This window comes from Ochotona princeps, chromosome 5 (genome assembly GCF_030435755.1).
Source record: "Ochotona princeps isolate mOchPri1 chromosome 5, mOchPri1.hap1, whole genome shotgun sequence".
Taxonomy (NCBI): Eukaryota; Metazoa; Chordata; class Mammalia; order Lagomorpha; family Ochotonidae; genus Ochotona; species Ochotona princeps.
The window spans coordinates 88,388,344-88,412,103 of NC_080836.1; the positions used below are offsets into that span (position 1 = coordinate 88,388,344).

Below are 23,760 nucleotides of genomic sequence, written 5' to 3' on the forward strand. Positions count from 1 at the left end.
CCAGTGGGAATGGTGGTCCAGCAGAGGAGCTCTCCACATTCCCCCTACCAGCTTTGCCCCCTCACTCACTGGATCTCGTGTGTGCTGGTTGGGTGCTGCATCCCAGTCTGGCATGGCCTTCCTTGCCTCAGCATTTGCCAGTGGGTGCTGTAGCCTGGCCCCTGCCTGGCCTACCGCCAATTCCAGCTGACGCTGGTGGAGGTTACAGCCTAACCCAGGCCAGAAGGCACCCAATCCCAGCCGTAATGTGCACTGGTATGTATTGCTGCTGCACCTGGCCCAATCCACACTCTGTTCTGGTGCTCGGATTCACCTGCGGTTGATGTGAACTGGTTCAGCTTGGTCTTCCCCTGACCTATGCCAAATATATGTTGATGGGTACCTTTCCCTGGCCTGTTCTGGGCTGTTCCCTATTGGGTTTTTGCACTCACCTTCAGGTACTGTGTCCTGACAGAGTAGTTTCCCATGCTCCTCCATAGAACCTCCCCAAACGCCATATCTTGCACATACCGGTGGGTCCATGAGCCAGTCCTACTTAGTCTACCTCCCTGTCCTGGCAGTAACAGTGGCCTTTCCTGACTGGCCTTCAGTCCATGTCAGTTCTTACTGCTGGATGTTTCAGCCCAGCCAAGGCTCATGCATACCCACACACAGCTCACACATGGCTCAGTTGGGGCAGAAACCTAGCCTAGTTCATCCTACATCTACTCTGGTTCTCCAGAGCACCAAATGGTGCTGGAGTCTAGCCTGGCTCTGTGTGCGCAGCCCTGGTCTACACTTGTGCCAAAGGACACTGCAGCCATATCCGGATCAGAGCACAGCCCCCACTCTGGCCTCTGCATTCACCAGTGGGAACCCCAACCCAGCAAGGGTGTATTCTCATAGCTCCCCAACTGGGCCTATTCCCAGTCATAGATTATGCACATACCAATGGTTGCTCTGATCCAGTTGGCTTAGCTCCTCACCTGTCTCAGCCTTTGCTTTAGATGCTGTGGTCTAACATCCCTGGCGCATGCAGTCAAGTAGGTGTAAAAGCCTCGCTTGGCATGACCTGTGCTCCAGCCTGATTTCTGTTCTTGGTTGTGAGTTAAAGTTTGCTCAGGCTTGCCTGGTTCAGCCCCTTCCATAACCAACCCACACATTAGTCAGCTGTTGAAGCTAATTTGCCCAGCTTGCCCAATCCCCATGCCTGGACCATGTGGTCATCAGTGAGTTATGACCCACTAGGGGAGTTTCCCAAGTTCTCCCACTCGATTCACTCCCAGACCCAGATCTCATACATACCAGTGGGTGTTAGGCCAGTGCCCGATATAGTCTACCCTTCCATCTTGGCCTTGTATGAGCTGGTGAACATTGTAGCCTGGCCCACCCCAAACTCTGCTTTAGTATGCACATTTGGGTGCTGCTGCCTTGATCTGCACAGACTGTTGTCCGATTTTTACCTGTGAGTGATGGCAGGTTCCATGAATCACCACCCCAACTCTTAAGCTAACCAGCAGGACTTGTGTTTTCACATGGTTGGGTCCATTTATCCCCTCGCAGAATCTTTCCCTGGACCTGGTTCTCTTGTGTGCTGGTTGGTATTATGACCCTTCCTAATGTGACCCATCCCCTATTCTGACACTTAGGTACTGGGATGTAGCCTTGCCAGACATGCCCTCAGCCATAGCTTTCATGTGGACTGGTGTGAGGCAGTGATGTCCTATCTCAGGACTCCCGTGTGGGCTGGTGAATCAGTCTGACCCAAACAGATCATATGGACTCTCCCCTCCAAACCACCAGATCTCAGTCCCCATGCTTGCCAACAAGTTCACTGACCCCGTCGCTGGGAGTCACACAGGATTCATCCCTCACCTACACTCACATTGCCATTATGCATGGATGTCTCTAGGCAGCAGTTTCATACCCTAAAAACCCTAGAGCTCACCACCAGGTAGCCCCAGGCAGAGCCTGGCACCCAATGGGTGCACTGGCCACCCAAAGCCCAGGACTCATTCACCACATGGTGACTGTGTACATGGCCAGAGTCCCAAGCATTTGGTCCGACCTGGCTCAGGTACCCCCTGCAGCTGCCACACTGCTAAGGGCTGCTTTCACCCTAGCCCTGCAGCCAAACCTAAACCCAATCTTTTAATTATGGTTTTTAATCTAGCTTGCTAGGGCTGATTTTTAGGGGAAGCATAACGTGAGTCAGTGAAAGTTAAAATGATCCCAGTGACTTGGGCTCTTCACTAAGCCTTCCCAGGTCATCAGCAGGGGCCTGGACTGGAAGTGGAGTCATCGGCTTTTGAACCCTACCCATATGAATTTCTGGTGCCACAGACAGACACGTAGCCTATGTGCCATAGTACTGGCCCCATTTGAACTTTATTTTAGGCAAAATATTTTTAGATTTAAAGGAATTGGTTTAAAGAATAATTCCTGTCAACCCAAAGCTGTTCTCTGTTTTTTTAAATATAAGAATCTTCAAGCCACATCCTCATGAAGATGGAAGTACTACGTGCTTTCTTTTGGGCATGACCTCCATGGGATTTCCATTGCACAGTGTGCAGAAGGATCTTCAGTTCTGTTCTCGCCCATGAGCAGAGAACCCATCTTGTGAGATAGTCATTTAATATCTCCTGAATCTGTACTTTATGTGACATACGTATTTGGGTCAGAAAAAGCACATGTGGACTCATCTGCTACTTCACTCCCCAAAGCCCTCAGTAGCAGGACTGGGCCAGGTGGGAACCAGCTGCCTACAGCTCAATCCAGGTGCCCTATGAGGGTGTCAGGAAGCCAACGAGTTGAGCCATTATTGCTGCTTTCTAGGGTCTGATTATTAGCAGCACACTGGAACGGGAAGCTGGAGCCAAGCTTCAAACTCAGGAACTGTTCTGTGGTATGTGGGTATAGTAAGCAGTTCTTTCTCACTACTCGAAATGCTCACTCCAACTTCCTGTGTTGAAATAAAAATGATATAGAATAACTATCTTTGGAGCAAATTAGTGGGGCTGATAAAGTTGAAAGAGGAATGATGTTAAACAGAAGTCCAGGGTCTGAGCACGTGTTTTGCTGAGCAAAACTCATCAGAACTGTATTATCTATAAAATTAAACTGTGAAGCTTGCTCCAAATGAGAAATGAAATGTCAGAACATTTTACAAGCTGTAGATCAGTTCAAATGTGGGCTAACAAATGAACCTTTACAAAATCTTTCTGGATTTAGTCTTCATATTTTTTTGCTAAGGACTTGTTGAAATACTTGCCTTCATTGAACAACAGTATAAAAAACTGACTTCACTTGTTGTCTGTTACGAACTACTAATGTTTTCCTAATTAATAATCAACTGCTTCCAGGGCTACTACTCACTATTCTGAATGTCAGATTTAATCCCAAGCTTAGTTGTAAAATTGAAGAAAAATATCATCTTTCATCTTTGTAGGTTAGGAGTAAGCAAATTTTCTTCAGTGGTACTTAACTATAGCATGGTAGGTTTTAGCTAGCAGATATTAAAACCAGCTAAATGAGGTTACTATCCTATGGGGATTCCATGACAAAATTTGTTATACCATTCTGTTCAAGTACTTCTACATCCCGGTTATTCCTTTATTTTCCTTGTAGGCAAACTAACTTCAACAGCTGAAGGAAAGAAAGGGTAAGGGAGAGAGGGAAGAATTACAATGGAAGAAACAGAAAGCAAGAAAGGCTGTTTGCATTGTAAACTCAGCTGGAGCATCTGCTTAAATTTCTGGTTATCACATATAAAGCCATCTCCATTACTGAGGAGACGAAATGACCACCATGAATCTGCATTTTAGATACGGTACATGCTGTGAAAACACCGTTAGAAATGAGCGAGCCTGGCACACCATATTTTCAAATGTTTGAATTGAAAACAGAAAAGGTAAGATTATCCCCCTTCAAGTACCCCTTATGTAAAATAAAATGAGTTTCAAGTTGTGAAATGTAAATCTTTTATTAAAACAATTGTCTTTCCACAGTAGTAAAGCTTTGGCACATACAGTATAAAAAATAATCACCAACCATAATTATACCAAATTCCTTTTGTCAACTGCATACTGAGTGTCTTCCATACAATTTTTCTTTTCCATATAAAAATACTGGGAACATTGATAAATAACAGGTAAGAGAAAGATATTTCTAGGCAATTACTAGAATCATTTTGGGAAAATTGAATACTGTGAATATTTCAAATGTCACAGTAACACAGCCAGGCTGTTCCTACAGTGTTGCAGGCCAGAGAATGAAGTGAAAGCAGAAGTGTTTGGGTAACTTTCCTACTTGATATTTTGGTAAGATTATTTCAACACATTTGGTATTTTGGTTGGTTGCATATATGCTTCTCTACTGACCCCAAACCAAATCACAAATCACAATCATTTCCTTTAAAATACTGAGCGGTATTGAATATTTTGAAGCAGAACGGGCATCACCTTGCCCTCATGGATGAGAAAGGTCTCAGAGCGCTCCCAGGGTGATGATTGGAGAAGCCGTGAGTTGAGCTGAAGCTGGAGCCCTTACTTGAGAGCAAAAGGCTTACAAAGAAGCAAACACACTAACACTGGCTCGGCCAGCATCCATTGGGCTGGGCCATCGCGGAGACGCGCGTTTGCCCCTCGGGGCTGGAAGTACTACTCCCTGGAGTCCTCTCTGTCCGCCTGCACATCTAGAGGCATGAAGCATTCAATTGGGCAGTTCACGTTCTGCTCAAATACAAGAAGAAGACAAACGAATGGTCATGTGAAGCATACAGAAAACACAAAGGCAGGTCGGGGAGACTCCCAAGACAACCATGTGTATAAGATCATATGATAGTATTTCCTTCTAGTAAAAGGGAACTAGCAGCACACTAGACTCTGATGTTCAAGACCTTAGTAAATTCTAACTCAAATTATGTTCTACGGTACTAGATTATACCTAGCATTTGTGAGCTTTATTTTACTTCATTTTTTCAATTAAAAAATATTTGGTTCATTCAGAAGGAAGGCACCTGTAGAAAGATGCCCTACTCTGTACCTACTCGGGTTTAGGGAGAGATACAGTACACTCGCACTTACAGTGTTTGTCCTCTGATGATATCTCTGTGAATACTGGTTGTACGAGTGGCTGGTGGAGCCTTCAGGACTGAGTTCAGATCCCGGCCGGCGGCAGTTATCACAGCGCCAGCCCTGAGAAAGCAGATACACAAAGTCAAATGGGGACGGTGATCATCTAAGGACATCATAAGTCAGAGTTCCAATTCAAGAAGAATTTCAGCTCTGCGCACTGGTGAAGCAAGAGTAGTTAATCACAAAGGGAATTACGATGCTGTCATCTAAGAACCTTTGTATTTTGTCTTATTTACATATCTTCTCCCTCCTCGTCTGTTTCTGACCTTTCCTTCTTCCTGAGTCATCCCTGAGAGTCTGGGATCTGCCAGCATCGGGGACTGCTCCTGGGACACATGGGGGCGGGTGTCTCTGCTGGCTCCTCTTACACAGAAGGCCAAATATGAGGCTGGCTGTTAGGGCAGCCAGTTTTGCTAAAATCAAGTGAGACTTTTCTCTTATTATGGAAAGGACCCTAAGCACTACAGTTACTTTCTTGCTTATACTTTCACTGAAATATTTTAGAAAATTCCCCAATTAAAAGCCATATTGTACTAATAATACCTAACACAACACAGTTAAATATCTACTTCGAAGAAATCAATTGATTTTGCTTTCAAATAAAAATGTAACAGTTTGCACGCCAGAACTGTATCATTTTGTGCTTTCTTTTACAACAGGTGTCACATACCAAAGGTTTGCTAAAGTGAGACCAATATCTACTTCCAAACAAATTTGTTCTCCATCACAGTGTTCTATCAAAATGATTACAGTCTTTCAAAGTGTTAAGGATATAGAGGGGGCGGGGCAAAGAGAGAGAAAGCTCAATGGTTTCTTTCCCATCACTATGAGAAACGGCTTCCTCCTCACTTCGGACACTTGCCATGGGCAGCTCCAGGTCTTTGGGTAGGGTATGGACAGGCCCCTAAGGACCCTCTTCTGGTGCAGATTAATCTTCCTAAAATAATTTTTCCATCAGGTTTTTATCCATTTTAGGTATCTGTAATTGGTTAATGCCAAATCCATCTGCCACTGAAACTCAGTGTAAGGTAGGGGCAGGTTTTTCAAGCAGGCTGTGGAGCACTATTGGAAGAGTGTATGCCTCCACTGAAAACGATGGACTAATATGTTCTACTGCTTATCTTTGTGGCATAAGTCAATTCATTTTGGTATTTCAAATAATATTAAAGACAGACACAGTGGTTTGCATAACACTGCAGTGGCATTCAGATTAGAAAAAGTTAAGAAGTACTGGCTTCAACTATGGATTTCCAAAGCCCCCCACATTCTATTTCTTCCACTGTTAATATCATAGCAATAGATAATAAGCAGAGGGTAGCTGAGAAAGCCCATCTGGACTAACATCCTCTCCCAGAGGGTGTGATCATTTTCTTACTGCTTCGTCTTCCCCACCAAATGGTAGCCAAACTGAGCCCCAGCCAATTTACATTTCTTTCTTGCTGGCAGATACCTACCTGGGGATGGTACTTGCCAGACCCACTCAAGACCATACCTGATTCATAAGCAAGGTTAAAGATACTTTGTCAGTTAACATCTGCAACTGACATTAAGAGCCATTACCACCTTCTCCTTTCCTGTCTGTCCTCTATTAGGACAGTGCTAACAAGGCCACAGAGTCACCTGCCCATCAGCATGGAGCTGGAGGCCCAGGGCTACAGAGAATTCAGTACTTTTGTTGCAGAAAAACAAAGAGACAGCCTGAGACTAGTAGGCACAGCAAGGTGCTGAGCTGGCTAGGAGAGGGAGGGTAAAAGAGAGGTACTTTGGCAGAGCCTTATGTTGGCAGCTGTCAACATTGTAAGGGGCACTGTCATGCTGATGTTTGCCATGCAGCAGTGCAGCCACTTCTTCTTTGTCTCAAAAGTGCAGGGAGCCTGGCACAGTTGCTCTTACCCTCTGGCCTCCAAAGCATGTGCAGGAGCAAATGGCACCAAGATATTCCTTCTGCCACTGTTCCCCTACATGGTACATCTTCCCGTCATCGTAGCACGTTGTCTCATCTACATGTAGGCAAAAGTCAGAAGCGCAGGAATGAAAAGATGCATACAATAATGCAGACTTCACCTAGGGCTAGGCTCTATTTTTGTCTTGAATTTGTATACAATCACAGCACAAATCCAATGTATTTATGCGAATCATCCGCGGAGAAGTACCTCTGCCCAGATCTCAGGGCAGTATTTTCAGAATCTAATCAACCATAAAGGATTCAATAGGAAATGCTATTTTTAAGAGTTGAATCTACAGACCTATAAAGGTTCCTTGTTAACACTGCACTGCAGATAATGGTCAAATACTCCAATAAAAAGCACCCCATGATAACATTAAATCATGACACATTTTTGAAGTTTGGCTCTGCTGTCTCACATGAAAAGATTAAAAAACCCACTGTTCACTCCTCAAAGGAACCTAAAAGTCTCCAATCATTTCCGGAAATGAGAGTTACAGCCAGGTAATGAAAGTGGGAGTGTGTGTAAAGGCACTAAAAATGATGTGTGATGACGTACGAGGATCGCACTTGAATTCTCCTTTTCCATTGCCCAGGCATGTGCAGCTCATCATCTGGCCGTTGTCTCCCTGACGATCCCATTTCTCTCCAACTTTGTAGTTCACACCGTTGTCATGGCACCACTCTACAGGGGCGGGGAAAATCAAGGCAAAGAGTTATTTGCGTGTTTGGATTCAAAGAAAAGCACGGCAGTGAGTCAAAAGGTTTTAAAAGCCACAGATCTTGAAGAACTGTTTCCAGTTCTTAAAGGTCCTAATGTCTAGGACAAACCATTTGTATAGTTTTTGTTGGTTTTTAAAATCTTGGATTTTTACCACTTAACATTTTCTATGGTTTTTTTAAATCTAATTTATTCCATTGCAATCATAATTCATAAGAATAGTTAATGAATTTCATTTAAACACTCACTGCTAAGGTTCAAAACTATGGAAGGCTAAAGTAGGACTGAGATTGTGGCTGTCTTTAGGAACAACAAGAAAGAAATAAGCTTTTGGGTCTGAAAGACCCTAGACACTTAACATTTAAATTAAGCCTCAAACAGGTCAGTTGGCTTGTGGGTGTCTGTCACCCCTCACTAAAGGTAAACAGAGAAGAGTCAGAGATTCAGGGTGGGCAGTAAAACAAAACATAAAACAAACAACATCAACAACAACAACAAGTAACGGTCATGATCCCTAAAGATGAAAGAACAGTTTTAGGGAACACCCAGAAGTCACACACAGTCCGTCTTCAATTACCACACAGAAAAGATGACTATTTACTCTTCAAAAGTTTATGTAAAAATACACAAATTCTTGCATTTTGCCAGCAATCAGATCTTCCTTAAATTGTAACAATGCATGTAAGAAAATTATAACATCTAAGCAAAGAATGTGTCAACTGAGCTAAACAATAGCATAAATGATCCTCTATAATTGCACCTAAGAACCTACACTGATAAAAAAAAATGCACAAACTTAAAAGAATTTCTTTTTTAGAAGTTTAAAAAAAAATCCAGCATTTAGTTGATACCAAACATTGAAACTTTCACCTCCTAAACTGCCTGACTTCCTTTTTTCTGGCAGTCAAGCATGGATGTCTGTGTTGAAAACACATTAAAAAATCTGTTCTATTTTGTCTTCACAGAACATCATTTCCACAGATGACCAGAGGAAGCTTATGTATAGGGTATAATGTTTAACATATATAAGAATGAATAGCTGTCAATAATATTTACACATCCTAAGAACTAAAAAAAAAATTTACAAATACAGATACTAAACATCAAATGACAATAAAGAAATACTCTGATCATTTTAATTAAAAGAAAATCTGGAAAATTACTCTCTTTATACTTTGAAAATTAAATATTTAATTAAAGTTGATTCTTAATTTTTTACATATACATGACCTACATGATTTTATGTATATTAATGTGTGTGTTAATATAAATATTAATGGTAATGTTCAAGCTGATTAGGTTGGGGTGTGTGTTTGTAACAGTACGTGTGCATGTGTGTGTAACTGTTTACTCTTCAGTGACAACGTGACAGTGTGTGTCTACTAGGACTTGTGCAGTTTGCCCTGTGTGGAAAGACTATTTGTGAGTACAAATATTCACCACTGATCTCACTCAATACTGAAGACTAAAAGAGTTGTGGGGTTTCTCTGTGTTTACAACCCTCTCCATTACCCATGGTTCCATTGAGCTTGACTTCACAGAGTACATGTAACAGACAATTTCAAAAACCACATTACCACCACAGACTTACGCATTAATGGTTGTATCCACATACAACCCATGAAGTGAAGCAACATTCAGCAAGTAAAATTTCCCATCATTTTGTATGATGCAAAATGTTACTTTTTGTCAAACATTTTTTGTTTGCTTCATGTTTGGAAGGACATGTGTCTGCCAAACATGCCTCCTTGGCACATTAGTGCGAATGCGTGGAACCGGAAGGGATGGACGGACAAGGCGCTGGACAACGCAAGCTACTCACTAGATGAATCGCATTTGAAATGACCACTGCCAAAGCCCAAGCACTGGCATGAGAGCTTAAAGCCAGATTCAGACAACCGCTCCCACTCCTCTCCAACGGCATAGTGGGAAACTGTGTAGGGATCAAAGCACGAATCATCTGTGGGCTGGTTCAGGCCTCCATTGACTGGGAAGAAAAGGAGGAAAAAGCAACAGAAGACATTTTATTGGTGGCATTGAACAGTGAATACTGCACACAGCGTCATAACCCAGAACTGCAGCCATCCGTGCGTCAGCTGCTTCGGTGAATAACCTGCAGGTGCCACCGGTGGGAACTGCTGCAAGTCTCTTAGGAAGAGCCCACCTTTCATAATTGTCTTTGCTTCTAAGAGATGGTCATTTCTGGCAAATTCACATTGTAGAATATGGAACAATTCTTGAGGAAATTTAAGCTAGGTAAGTGCATTGGTGGCAGTCTTTCCCCACTGGCTGTTAAGTTAGTTCAAGTTGGTTATTTAACATCTCTGCCTGACTTTTCTGGTATCTGGTACGAAGGATAATAACAACAATAATCAAACTATCTTAGGGGTCTTGTGAAGATTGTGTGAGGCCAAGAATTCAAAGCATTGGTCCTCTGACAACACAGCACTCCTTAAATTTAAGAATCATTATTCTCATTTATCATCGCAATGTGATCTTCACTTTTGTTATTGAACTTTTTTGCTTACTACTGAAGAAATTGGAGGTTTTGCACATTGTTGCAGGATGCTTTATACAAAGACAAAACGAAAGCCTTTCAAATAGGATGGCTTAGAAATAGACAATCTCTTCATGTCACTCAAAATCTTGTTTCTTTTAGTTTTTAAGAGGCTTATTTTAAAACAACTTACGCAAACAAAGCCTACCTCAAGTTATTCATTAGTAATTAAGTAAGCTAAACTAGCCTGGCTTTAAATTTCACTATGTATTTTTTAGTGGAATGATCACAAGTCCAAAAACAATAGGTATGTGGCGTGCCTAATGTTTTTAAAGGTATCACCTTATAAGAAAACAGAGTCCTGAAGAACTAGGAAATCTGGAATGTGTCTAAGCCGGGAGAACCTGGCTAGACTACAGAATATTTCAGCTGTTATTAAGATCTTGGAAAGAAAAATGAAAGGAGCTTAAACTGTTAGGAGGGGTTTCATTACTCTAAAAATAGTTGGAAATTAAAATCTACCCTAACAAAAGTCATAGAAGGGGAATTTCGCAAAAAAAAAAAAAAAAGATGTAGAAAAGGAAAAAGACCTTTACACGCTGGAAGATTTTTTTTTCTTCACATGGCATTCTACTAGTAAAACTATAAATGAACAAAAGATGAGCATGACTACCAATATGTGATCCAACAAACTCAAAATAATCTCTCTCCCCAGCCGGTCAAATACGAGTAGTCATCTGTTTAATTCACAGGAATTTATTCATTTAAGATAGCAGTCTTTTATCAGATGAAGGAGGCTGAAATTAAGTCACTGGTCCTTGGAATTGTCTCCACCACTCCCTGCTGCTTGCAGGAGTGGAGCCTCCAGGTGGAAGATTCGATTTTCACAACTGTGATCACAGTCCACTTCAAGTTCTTTCTGAACCTCTCTGATGGTTGCAAGTTGAAAAGCAAGGTGGCATACTACAATTCTAACAGAGCTTTCCAAGTGCTGCAGTCAATGGCCATTTAACATTTAATCTTTAAGATTTTGAATGTATACAATTAAAAAAAACTTTCAAATATAGACAAATCTTTTTTTTTTCTTTTTTTGCTAAAAATTACTCAAGAAGACAGCGATGTGGTGAAAAGCAGAAGGCATAGAGGAAAAATATCGGGAAATTTGTGCTCTGCATCAACTCAAGACTTGCTAGCAAGGACTTTAAAATCTATCTTCATATCTGTTTGAAAGTCAGTCAATTTTATGTTTCGTTAGTGCGAGACACTATGGGAAACCATAGGGAATAAATAATCGAGTTTAAAATTTTTCATTTACTTTATGTCAATGTGCAGCATTATTTCCCAAAGCTAACAGACAAGAGCAACCAAATAATAGCCAAGAGAAAAGCCACCTCTGGTGAGGTCCAGAGGGGACAAAGTGCCTGAATGTGTTTACGTACCAGAGTTGCCCACGGTCACGACCTCTTCCCGCACCTTATGCCTTCTGTGGTCCTTCAGCGCCTCCACTATGATGTTGTAGGTGACACCTCGGGTGAGGCCTGTCAGAGTGGCACTGGTAGAAGTTCCAGGAACTCGGAACTGTTTTCATTGTACATCCAAAGGAGGGGACAAGGCATTACAGTGAGGAACACACATGGGCTCCCATGTTTCTACTCACTGATTTGCATGATTTCAACCATTCAAAGGGGAACAAAGAGGAAGGGCTTAGGATGCGCTGCCATCTTTCCTGACACGTGCTCTTGCCCTTAGTCTACCTATATGTTCCAGAATTGCCATGGACCCTGCCCCAGTGCCAGAGACAGCTTTTGTCTCAGCTTGCTGCTGCACTCCTAGTCTGCAAGTCCAGTGGAAACCCCAGCCAGTCCCCACTCCCCTAAAACACGGGACACTGCACCAAATGGGAGATGCGGTGAGGTTGGGTGAAGTGGCAATCCTGAAAACACTTTGACGAATCCTCAAGCTCATGTCTCTAACTGAATACATTTTCCACAGTTGCAGTCAGCTTTAAAAACTGTTCTACTTTCTAGAAATAAGGACACGATAAAAATGGATACTAACATCAGCAAGACAAATGAACAGAAGAGAAGTTTCAGGTAGGGAATCAATCACTTTTAACAGCTGATACGCAAGCTTCCCCTAAGTTCTTTTCTTTTTTAGACATATTATAGATAATGCGATTCTTCAAGGACATGTGATAAAAGAAGGACATTTTTAGATTTCTTCACATAAATGTAAATGAAGGTAGAATATTTTTCCTTCTTTTCTAGGATCAACTCTTGAGTCACTAAGAAGCCTCAAATATGTGAGAATAATAAAAATGATTCCACTCTGTCTAGGAAGTAAAAGCTTATGAGACTCTCTAATACATGCTCCAGAAAACAACCATACTGAGATTCAAAAAACAAACAAACAAAAACAAAACAAAACAAAACCAAGGAGTAGGAATTTGGCCTATTGGACTGACTGGGGTGGAGTCCTGGCTTCTTCACTGAATTGAGCTTTCCCTGATGCACATCCTGGGAGGCAGGGGATGACCCTGCAAGTACTAAGGTCCTGGCCACCAAAAAGAAGAAGTTCTCAGGCCCACAGCTTCAGCCTGGCCCACCTCTGGCTAGTGCAGGCATGATGGAAATGAAGCAACAGAGCTGGGACTCTGAACTAAGTCTGATGGTTTAAAGCCTTAGAGATGAAATGCGCCATCCTGCTGAGCCTACTGGACTTGCATTCACTTTCCCATCAGGGCACACTGTTCCTTTTCGTTACCTAGCTGACTCCTTTCTGGGCTACCCCATTAGAAGTAAAGAGAAAAATGAATTACCTGCAAGGGTTGTTCATCAATGCCAACAGGTTGACATGAAATGATGTACTCAGAACTCTCCTGGAATGGGGTCCAAGAGATGGTTGTCTGAGAGAGAGCTTCTTGTCCTGTAGAGGCATTTGGGTTGAGTCCCAGAACGTGAGGATAGAGGTGGTGGTCCACGTCTCCCCTGGGGACGTGACTAATTTGGAAGTCCTCATCTACATTCGGTGGGTAGGGTCTTGGTCTAAGGTTTACAGGGGTGGCCGCTGTGGGTGGTGTGGTCCGCCTAAAACCATGTTCCTCAAAGATCATTTGTTGCCCAACACTGGGCTGCTGACCGGAAGTGCCGGGAAGCTGAATACCGTTTCCAGTGTCAGGATTGGTGATGAAAGGGGTCTTTTGTACTGTGGAGGGAACATCCAAGATCTCTGGTCCGTGAAGATTGGGGTGTGGAAGGGTTACCAGTTGGGGAAGCTCATCTAGCCAAGAGAGGTTAGAGCCAAAAAAGCAAAGCATGTTAAGCTCCAGGAAATAGCAGCAATCATTGTCATCATCAATACAGGCAACAACGACCGTTCATCAATCTGATCAAAGCTCCTGGGAAATCAGCAGTTCTCTGATCACAAAACACTTTTTTTTCCTGAAAGAAATCTTTAGGATTTTTTTCCCCAAAGGTTTCTTGAAAGTTAAAAAAAAAAGTGTTAGTATGAATTTATCATACACACAAAGCTTTGAACCAGGCAGCCCCATAGAAACCGCCTCTGCTCAAATTAAGCCTAATGGAGCTAAAATGTGCAGCCTTTTCTTTCTCTCCTTTAAAAAACGTAAAAGCAGATGATAAGAACTAGAATCCAGAATAATCACATCAGTGTCTGAAGTATGAGAATAACAAAGGCATGGCTCAATAACTTTCTCATGGTTCCAAATGGCAAAGAATGGATTAAAAACACACCTATGTTTTGTTTTAAAAATTTCCTGCAACACCATTAACACAGTATTGCTTTTTTCAAGTTAAACTGGATGGAAAAACAAGACATTGTTTAGTTCCAAGTTTTAGAAATCATATAAGACAGCGGGGAGGAGTTTATCTCCCTCTGTTTTTGTTTTTTGCTTGTTTGGTTTTTTGTTTTGTTTTTTTTGGGGGGGGGAGTTGAAAATAATTTTAAAACAGAAGTTATTTTTAAAAAAAGGCAGCAATGACAGCAATGTCACTGTTCATTTCAATATCTGGTTTGAGGTTTTCAAAGGTGAATAACAAGACTTTGTATTGACTGACTGTAGGAAAGAAAAAAAAATAAATCCAAACCCTGCAGAGCATGTTACATCATTCAAGTATAATTTATAAATTATGCTGTTAGAAAATTCCACAAGAATGCATCGATACGTAGAGAACATTTTCAATGGCAAATTGTGTGCTGTTAGTTTCTTAACCCCGAGGTTTCTTTTTACCAGTCTTTTTCCTCCCGATCAGGGGTTCACTCTTCTGGTTGTTCTTCAGGGCAATGATGTAGATGGTGTACTCGGTTCCCGGTTCCAGACCTAAAGGAAGACCAGAGCCATTGCGTTACGCTGGTGGATTTAGCCACTCCGCTGGCAGCTGGTCTCATCAGCAGAGGTTGCTGGGAGCAAGCAGATCCCTTCCAGTAGCCTCTATATCTGTTGAGAGGCAAAATCAACCCCCGCCTTTTTTTCCCCATATACACCAAAGACTCTGCATTTGAAGGCCCCTTTGCCAATGACCTTACTATCAAATCTAACACTTGAGTAAGCATTTTCACGCTGTTTCCAGTGCATTCATTTAATATGTTGTCTATACATGTTCTGTGGGACATGATTTGAGAGAGATCATTACAGATGGGTTACAGGAAGTTATTTAGGTATAGTGACCAGGCAGCCCTCAGTGGCAGATCTGGGAAGAGTTAGACTAAAGAAAGCTAAGCGCTGCAACAGAGACAATGAGCAGCCTTTGTGTCGATCCAGTTCAACTTCTCCAACAGCCAATGCTATGTTCCTGTACCCCCAAATTTATAAAAAAGCAGTGTCTCTTCTGGTATTTGTCTGGGAATTTTACCACAAGCTGATAGCCTATGAAGTGCTTTAAATATTTAATTTCTTACACAAAAGTACCAGAGACTTTTCATCTTTCTCATTGAAGTGAAAACTCCTCCCTGTGCTAGGTCTTCTCTCCAGATGCATGGCCAGCACTGTCCTATTTCCAGATTTAGTTTGTGAAACCGGAAATTGCAGACAAAAGCAACAGTCAACTTCTGCCGAACCCACAGATGGAGAAGCAGGGTGACAACAGTCAAAGATGCTTAGATTTGAAAAGTATCTTCCCATCCCCCCCCCAGGATTCAACTAACAGGTAGCAGGTTTAAAAAACAGCAAGTGTAGTTTTGCTATGACAGTAAACCTGCAATTGTATTTTCATGAATTCCTGCCTTTTGAGAGCACAATATAGGTATTGAGCACTATAGCTCCTGAAGAGAGAATGCCTTAGGAAGCTATCAGGAAAAAGGATTCTTGTTCTTATAATACAGCATCAAGATGCACTTGGGGTTTGCTAAGGACCTCATGTATCAGTGGCAGTTCACAGAAAAATCACAGCATAAAATCAGCAATACCTGTGATGGTGGCCTCTGTCACACCAGGCCGGGGTCGAGGGACCACTTCTCTGGGAGGGAACCCGGGCTTCTCGTACTTGATGATGTAGCCAGTAATCTTGGCACGTGGTGGCTGCCATGACACCAGCAAAGAGTTGGGGGTGGTAGCCAGGAAACGGAGGTTGGATGGTGCATCAATGGCTAAAAGAAAACCAAAGTTAAGTTTCTAAATAAATGAATAACCAAGAAAACGACTCTCACATTTTTCCTTCAGTCCTAAACAGACTTGAGGGAATCTGAGGATTCTGTGAGCTATAAACCTGAGGCTTTGGGATCTTTACAAAATAAGCTCAGCCCATCCACATGATTGATTCCCTAGGTCCACTGCCTTATCTCAGTAGAAAGTGTAGTTACCAGTGGAGGCATCAATGACCACAGGAGAGCTTCGCGCATTGTCGTTCAGGGTGTACAGGTGGATCTTGTAGTCAGTGCCTGGCTGCAAACCTGTAAATTAACAAGTAAAGATTTGCAACTGTCCTGGCTTTATCAGGGAGTTTTCAATCTCATGTACAATTTCCTTAGTTTCTTTGCCATCCTAGGCCCATGTGGATGACAAGAGTGAACACTAACGCACAGCATGCTATGAATGTTTGCTCATTGATGAGAAATATATTTCAAAAGCAAACCACTGGTGCTCACCAAGACCGCAGCTAGAGTAATGCAAAGATGTTATGTTAGAAGCAGTCTAACATGGGTTCACTGACCTGTGATGGTGTAGCTTCTGACATCTGGCTTGATGGTTCTCTGAACTGGAGTCAGGCCATTGGTTGGGATGGCATCGACCTGGAAGCCAGTGATGGTCTCTGTCTTGGTTCGCCAGGTGATGGTGATGGTGGTCTCAGTAGCATCGGTCACACGTGCCCTTCTCGGAGGGCTGACATCTGCACAAGATCACAGCTCAAGATCAGTGCCTGCTCCTCAGAGTTTATGGAATGTGAATATTATCTATGGATTTCATTTCTCCATAAACTTCATGAGGATTCCTTTGCATACAAGACTGTGGTTTTAAAAATACTTCCTCATTATTCACCAAATACACCCAAATACAATCATTCTCTCATTTTGGTTGCTAGGGAAGGTTTGTCAAACTAAAACATTTAATTACTTACTCTCTAGAGTGGTGACGACCCCCTGAGCTGGTCTACTTGTCAAAGTGTCTTTAAGAGCATAGACACTCACTTCGTATTTGGTGGCCACCTGGAAATAAGGCACAGTAATAAACAGTGTCATTGCATGAAACTCAAGTAATGTCACTACCATGTTGGGTAAAAGAAAACCACAAATTGGCAAAACCTAAGGCACTATAAATTTCTGGATTAATCTTATTTTTAAAATTTGTTTATTTTTGTTAGGAAGATTTAGATTTATAGAGAGAGAAGCAGAGAGAAATTTCTTTTTTTTTGCTGGTTCACTCCCTAAATGGATGCCTTGGTTGGAGCCGAGCCGATCTGAAACCAGGAGCCAGAAGCTTCTCTCTAGTCTCCCACACAGGTGCAGGGTCCCAAGGTTTTGGTCCATCCTCTACTGCTTTCCCAGGTCATAAGCAGACAGGTGGATGGGAAGTGGAGCAGCCAGGACACAAACTGATGCCTATTTGGGATGCTGGCCTTTGCAAGCAGAGAATTATGGAGTTGAGCCATTGCACTGGCCCTGATTAATTTCATTCTTACATTATAGAGGATCAACGGAATATTTAAACTAGATAATTTTAAGATGCTATTGTGGTGTTGGAGGGAGACACTGTGACATAAACTGCTGCTTAGGATGCCTGAATCCATACCTGAGTGCTGCTCTCAGTCCTAGCTGCTGTGTTTCTGATCAAGCTCCCTGAGCTGCTTGAGGTGACAGCAAAAGGTGGCTCAAGTACTTGGGGCCTCTGGCTGTTCAGTCATTTGGGCAGTAAACCAACAGAAAGAAAATCTGCCTCTCTCTTTGCTTCTCTCAATCTCTGTAACTGTACCTTTAAAAGCAACCAGCCACCAATCTTAAAAATGCTTTTGGGTTTAAAGTAAATCACAACTTACAAAAGTGTATAAAAAAAGGAAGAAGATGGGCATTAGCCTATTTTTTGCCTTTATGATCTGGAAAGTAGAAATCATGGCAAAGAGTTTGCTCTGCTTTATGTGGGAATCTTTTTTTTCCCCTCTAAGTTTAGTTTTGTATTACAACGCATTTCAGCCCCATGAATTCTCATCCAGTTTTCTGCATGCATGTCTAGAAGGATTTAAACATGTTTTAACAAGGGCAGGGTCAAATTGAATTGGTGTAAACTGAATAATATTTCTTGCAAAAGTAACAGAACAGAGAAAATGTATCACTAAAGTGGTCTAAGGTTTTCCCACCTAACAATATATAAATACACAACCTCCATCCCCCAAATTATCTTTTAAAATAAGCAAAATACATCTAAAAGAGTTGCACCAACCCCAAAGCTACTTATAAACTGTGTTCAAAGAGTCATCTGAAAGAGTTTGGGTCCGTATAAAGAATTTCTCTTGACAGAAAATCACACTAAAATTCTTTGATGGCAGAAGAAAACTATAGATTACCACATTGTATTTTCTACCTTATAAACCATGTAAGAGATGACCAACTCCTTTATTGCAATGAAAGAATGTAACTTCTTACCATGAGTCCCGATACAACGACAGACGAGCTATCAGGAGCAAGGTTAATTTCCTTCATTGGTCCGGTCTTCTCCTTGGGAGTCACCTGCACTCGATATCCAGTGAGCTGGACCCTGGGTGGTGTCCATTGGGCAGTCAGGCTTGTGGGTGTAACCTGAATGAACTTCAGGTCGGTTGGTGCAGGAATGGCTGTTGGGATGATCATTAGTTACAGATTAAAGTACAGAAAAATCAGAAAAGGACGAAACTAGTGAATTTCAAGAAGTAGAATGTTAGGTCTGGTGGGTTTCTCTGGGCAAACAGAGGTTTGGGAGAAGAAAGTACAAAAAGAGATGCAATGTGAAAAAAAATGTTCTCTGACAATAGGTTTTATATCCACCAATTCTCAAATAACAATGCTTGGGAAAATGCCAGAACTTTAAAAAATGGGCGGTTTTAAAAATGGGTTTTGTTTTTGTTTTTGTTCTTCCCTGAAAAACCAGAGAAGCTGAATTGACTTATTGGCCATTAGGATTGATTTTTCACTCGTATGAAAAGATGAGCAAGAGCTCTTTTTCTATAGAAATGATCTTAGTGTGGAAAAACCATTTCACAGAGTGTTTCACCTTAAAAAGACAGACTTATTCTTTTTGTCTCTTTCCTTGGACCCCGTGGCAGATATTACTGCTAAATCTGAAGTATTCTCTATGGTACAGCGTAAGAAGAAAATTGGCTTACAACAGAAGCAGAAAAGAGAAGCAAAGAGCAATAATCTAGGTTGTCACCTCTGCGGTTTATCCTGTCACCAGGACACATCTTAAGCATTCTGTTCTGCTTCACAAACAACGCACTAGAGGATAAAGAACTGGGGAGAGTGCTTGCCCTAATGACGGTTTCCTGCGTGTCTGAATCACAATCTTGAAAGCAGATTATACACTGGCACACGCGATCTTCCCAGGGAAGATGAGTCGGCTCCAGGCATTCTCAGAACCACGCTGCTCTGAAATGCATCTGGGTTCCTTTGTTTTTAGAGCTGACCCTGGGATGCCAAATTTCCTTCCTTTACGCACTGGGAAGTTTACCACAGGGAGTCACAGCTTAGGAAATAATCCACAAAATCATCTTCAAATATCTTATGGTATGGCCTTTTTTTATAAGCCAAGATACTCCAAAATCACCATTCATCAGGTTTGTTTAAACAACACCTCTGAGTTTGCCCTGATCGTTTGCTATTTTTTTACCCCCTTATATGGGAATCAATAGCCCAATAGAGTATATTTCATTCAGCGGGGCATTCAGCCGCTGCTCCCGTGAGCACCCGGATGGTGCAGTAACGATATACCTGTGGACTGGACTCCAATCAGGGGCTGGCTCTCCATATCACCGTGCAAGGCAACCACACTGACTGTGTACTCAGAACCCGGCCTGAGGCCTTGCAGCTCTGCAGTGTCCTCTTCACCACCAGGTGCAGGGATTAGCTCATGGATTCCATCCTCAGGGTTCGAGTAGGTCACCCTGTACCTGGAAACTTGCCCCTGTGGGCTTTCCCAAGCAATTTTGATGGAATCGACATCCACATCAGTGAATGCCAGTCGTTTAGGGCGATCAATGTCTGTTAGGCAAATTAACGGTAAGAGGTTATGTGAAAAGCAAGTTGTGAAATAAGCATTTTTTCATAACATGCAAAGCAGTTTTCTCAGATACCATTTTATTCGCTGAATTAAATTTCAATTAACTCATTGCTACCTAGAAAATTACTTGACATTTGCTTAGATATCTTTGGTTTAGAAAATATTTAATTTTGCATCACTTTTTAAAACAGTTGTATGTGATATCTAGAAACATTCTCCCACACTTGAGAGAGTTCTTAAGATATTCTACCAAGATTTGATTTTTGATTTTTTTTTTTTTTTTTTTTTTTTTTTTTGCATTGTGATGTTAGTCTTAAAGACCTCTATTTTCTACGTCTTGGAAGCGGCAAAGTTGATTTTCAGTGTTAGGTTCAGTTTGCTTTACTCTTTTTCAACTCTTCTTTTCCCTCATCTACAAAAACACTTGGAATACTAGTCCCAGCAGTCTTTTAAATGCTTAAGTCCTAATAGGTCCACGAGGCCCACTGCAATCAACTTTTCCTTCCCGTGGTAGAAAAAAGAGGTCCTAGCGAAATATTTTGTAGATCCGCTATAGGCAAATAAGATTGTGCTGAGGCCATTTGAGCAAAAGCAATTTAAAGCACAGCAACTAACGATAGTGGTTTTACAACTTCTTTTCACTGAAGTTCATTGCTTGCCACTGAGAAGAAAAAAGGTGTTCACCAAGGGCTCAGCTGAAGTTATAAACTAAGTGACAAGACAGTAGTTCTCAGATATCAATACAAGACACACAGAAGGCATTCAGAAACAGAAGGCATTCAGGAACCCAAGAGCAAAATCTGACAGTAAAAATGAAAACCAAGCATTGGGCACTTACTGGTGACTGCAGTCTGAACTAGGGGTTTGCTCTCTCCGTTCTGGCTCTGAGCGTACACACTGACCACATACTCCACTGTGGGCTGCAAGCCTTCGATGGTCATTTCTGTTTGATCTGCACAGGGAGGGAAGAGCAAACGCAGCATGTAATGACATCCACTATAAAGTCACCCAGTGAGTTGAGTGTTCAATAGTAAGTGATCCTTGTGGAAGGATCCTGGAAGAGTGGCACACATTTCCTCTTGGATAAAGTTGTCTACTACTGCTGCAAATGATTATATTGGAGTAAGGTCTTACTCAAGGATAAACTCTACAATGTAATACAGTGTAATTCTGCCATTGAGAATAATAAAAATGAACTTGATTTCAAGAGGTTGCCATAAGATCCTCACTAACAAGTATTTCGTATGAACACAAAGGTGTCAGAGTTGAAGCCACCATCTGCTGCATCTTTGTGCACAAGAAAGAAAACCACAAGAGAAGATCCATACCATTAGACAGACACATGCATGCTAGAACAGAAATGACCTGTCCTTAAACTTCTACTCCGGAGTGAACTGGTAATAATCTCAGCCCTTGAGCTCACCGACAGGGAAATTATGCCATAAGACAATAAACAGATAGTACTTACGGTAGGGTGGCTATTTATTTATTTATATTTATTTGAGACACACACAGAGAGAGGAAGAGTATGTGTGTGTGGGTGTGGGTGTGTGTAAATCACATCCCAAGTGTCCCCCAGTAGCTGGAAGCGGACTGTGCAGAAGCCAGGAGTCTTTAGCTCCATTTGGGTCTTTCATGCGGCTGCCAGGCACCTGAATACCGCAGCCATCATCTGCTGCTCCCGAGTGTGCATTGGTGAAGATGGTTGAGAAGCTAAGTCAGATGCCGTGATATAGGATGTTGTACCACCATGCCAGTCTTGGTGGCTGTTTGTATTCACAAAAACGTTCCTTGGTCCTACTCTATCCATGCTGCTAGACGTGTGATGCTGGCTGTTCTTACCTGGGCCTACAGTCTTAGTTTTTGATGGTCCTGAGCCATTTTTGGGGACGGTGGTAACTTTGTAACCGGTAACGGGGGAACGAGAAGGCAGCCACCTGATACTGATGCTGTTATCCTGAACATCTGTCACTTGCATTTGGGAAGGTTTGTCAATTTCTGCAAATAAAAGCAAAGGAGAAATGAGTGAAATGCAAGTCTTCGGGGACAAAGCTGCACATGTCTTTTGGGAAATTCTGGGATACATTCACATGATCCCTTAGTTCCACTAATCTCATCCAGATGTTGCTTTTTGCAGAAATATAGTTATATTTTTCTGTGTGTGAGACAGGAACATGTATTCATTCACTTTTACAATTATCTCCAAGATGACTATTCCTGTAATAAATAAACTGCATTTCCAAGCAGGTGTTTGCTTTTTTTTTTTTACCTTATCAGCCCTCATCCATTCTTCAACATTTATTGACCACCCCTTAAGCCTGTTTCAGCTGTAGACACACAGAATTTGTCAATTAACAAGACAGCCAAAAACTCCTTTCAGGTGCCTCCTTAAATATCTAAGTTCAAAACTCAGTTATAAGCATCAACAGCAGGTTATTATCTTGTTAAAAAGAAAAGTCAATTTCACAATGAGAAAAACACTTTGACAGACACTGTTGAAAATTGTCTTTAAAAAGTGGTGTTACTCCTAGAGAGGGTGTCTGTACCTGTTCGGTAATTAATGGAAATTGGCTCGCTGCTGGCTGGGCTGTCCCCTCGGCCAGTGACAGCATACAAAGTGATGGTATATTCTACTCCAGGTTTAAGGCCACTGATGGTAGCTGTAGACTTAGTCCCAGGCACTCTAATCTCCTGGACAGGGCCATTTTTTCCTGTGGAAAAATAGTTAGTTTGGAGTGTGAGAAGTTTAGATTCATCTGGGTGTTAAGTGAACTAGCGTAGTGAAAGCAGCATGTTAAATACCCCCATCCAATCGCTTAATCAACTTCAAAGGACACTATGCATAGGGCCTGAAAAGAACAGTCAATTTATGCATGGAGCAAAGTTTGATACAAGTATTAAAAAAATCTAGACAACTGTAGTTAATGCTATCTCTTAACACTGTGGCTGCAAAAAAGTCACTGAATTGTAGGTTGATGTTCAATGGGAAAAGAAGATAAGCTTTCTACACAGGATAATACATATCCTTTTTAAAAACTGTTAAATGAAAATTGGAAAATATAGAAAAGTAAAAAGAGAAACAAAAGTCACTGATTTCATGATTGATATTTGTGAATTTGCAGCATTTCCCCCCCCCCGTCTAGTTGCATTATATAAATTATCTTCTGTTTGTTTTGTAATCATTTATATCATACACATCTTCCACGTGTCCTTGGAAAAGACTAGACTCCACCGAAAAAGCTTGCAAAAGATCCTTTGACTGCATGTCCACTGCTGTGCTTGCAGATTACCCACAAAGGAACTTGATTTGACCAGAGTGTGAAGCAGCATTTTAGTAGCGCACCTGTTTCTCTATACATGATCCTGTAATATCTCACTGTGACCGGTGGAGGTTCCCAGCTGATCAACAGGCTGGTGGGAGTTGAGGCAATAACTTCCAAGTCCTTTGGAACATCAGAAACTAGAAGAAACATGAAAAGCATTTCAAACTCATAATTTCCAAAAAATGTCGAGATCCACCACTCTTATTCAAGTTGCTTATCTTTATAACTCTTTTATGCAATCATGCAAATAGTACACTAATTTAGCAGAGCTAAAATTATACACAATTCAAGGTAAGGGGTTAAGGATCTCAAATGGTGATAAAATGATTGAAAGTCATTTCAGATTTTTCCTCTATGTTTTTATTTTGAAAAAAAAAATCAAAACTGTAGAAAAGTTACAAAAATGATAACTCATATTTCATCATCTTAGGTATTTGCTACTTGCTTACATTTGCAACAT

The 23,760-nt window shown here is 41.6% G+C and overlaps 1 protein-coding gene across 8 annotated transcripts in view; it reads right to left on the reverse strand.

Moving 5' to 3' along the window:
• Window positions 1–3,942: 3,942 nt before the first annotated feature.
• FN1 (fibronectin 1) overlaps window positions 3,943–23,760 on the reverse strand; it is a 64,200-nt gene continuing 44,382 nt past the window's right edge. For 3 of the 8 annotated variants that reach the window (XM_058664982.1, XM_058664977.1, XM_058664975.1), the window contains 18 exons: window positions 23,321–23,437; window positions 22,524–22,688; window positions 21,820–21,975; window positions 20,816–20,929; window positions 19,689–19,958; window positions 18,369–18,556; window positions 16,850–16,937; window positions 16,445–16,621; window positions 16,095–16,184; window positions 15,702–15,881; window positions 14,527–14,616; window positions 13,096–13,556; window positions 11,717–11,855; window positions 9,603–9,767; window positions 7,619–7,744; window positions 7,008–7,114; window positions 5,064–5,174; window positions 3,943–4,709 (listed from right to left, as the gene is read on the reverse strand). In XM_058664982.1, coding sequence (XP_058520965.1) covers window positions 4,638–4,709; window positions 5,064–5,174; window positions 7,008–7,114; window positions 7,619–7,744; window positions 9,603–9,767; window positions 11,717–11,855; window positions 13,096–13,556; window positions 14,527–14,616; window positions 15,702–15,881; window positions 16,095–16,184; window positions 16,445–16,621; window positions 16,850–16,937; window positions 18,369–18,556; window positions 19,689–19,958; window positions 20,816–20,929; window positions 21,820–21,975; window positions 22,524–22,688; window positions 23,321–23,437 — 2,816 coding nt within the window. In that variant the 3' untranslated portion in view covers window positions 3,943–4,637. The remainder of the gene's footprint in view (window positions 4,710–5,063; window positions 5,175–7,007; window positions 7,115–7,618; window positions 7,745–9,602; window positions 9,768–11,716; window positions 11,856–13,095; window positions 13,557–14,526; window positions 14,617–15,701; window positions 15,882–16,094; window positions 16,185–16,444; window positions 16,622–16,849; window positions 16,938–18,368; window positions 18,557–19,688; window positions 19,959–20,815; window positions 20,930–21,819; window positions 21,976–22,523; window positions 22,689–23,320; window positions 23,438–23,760) is intronic. The other 5 variants (XM_058664980.1, XM_058664976.1, XM_058664979.1 and 2 more) reach the window with 5 other exon arrangements.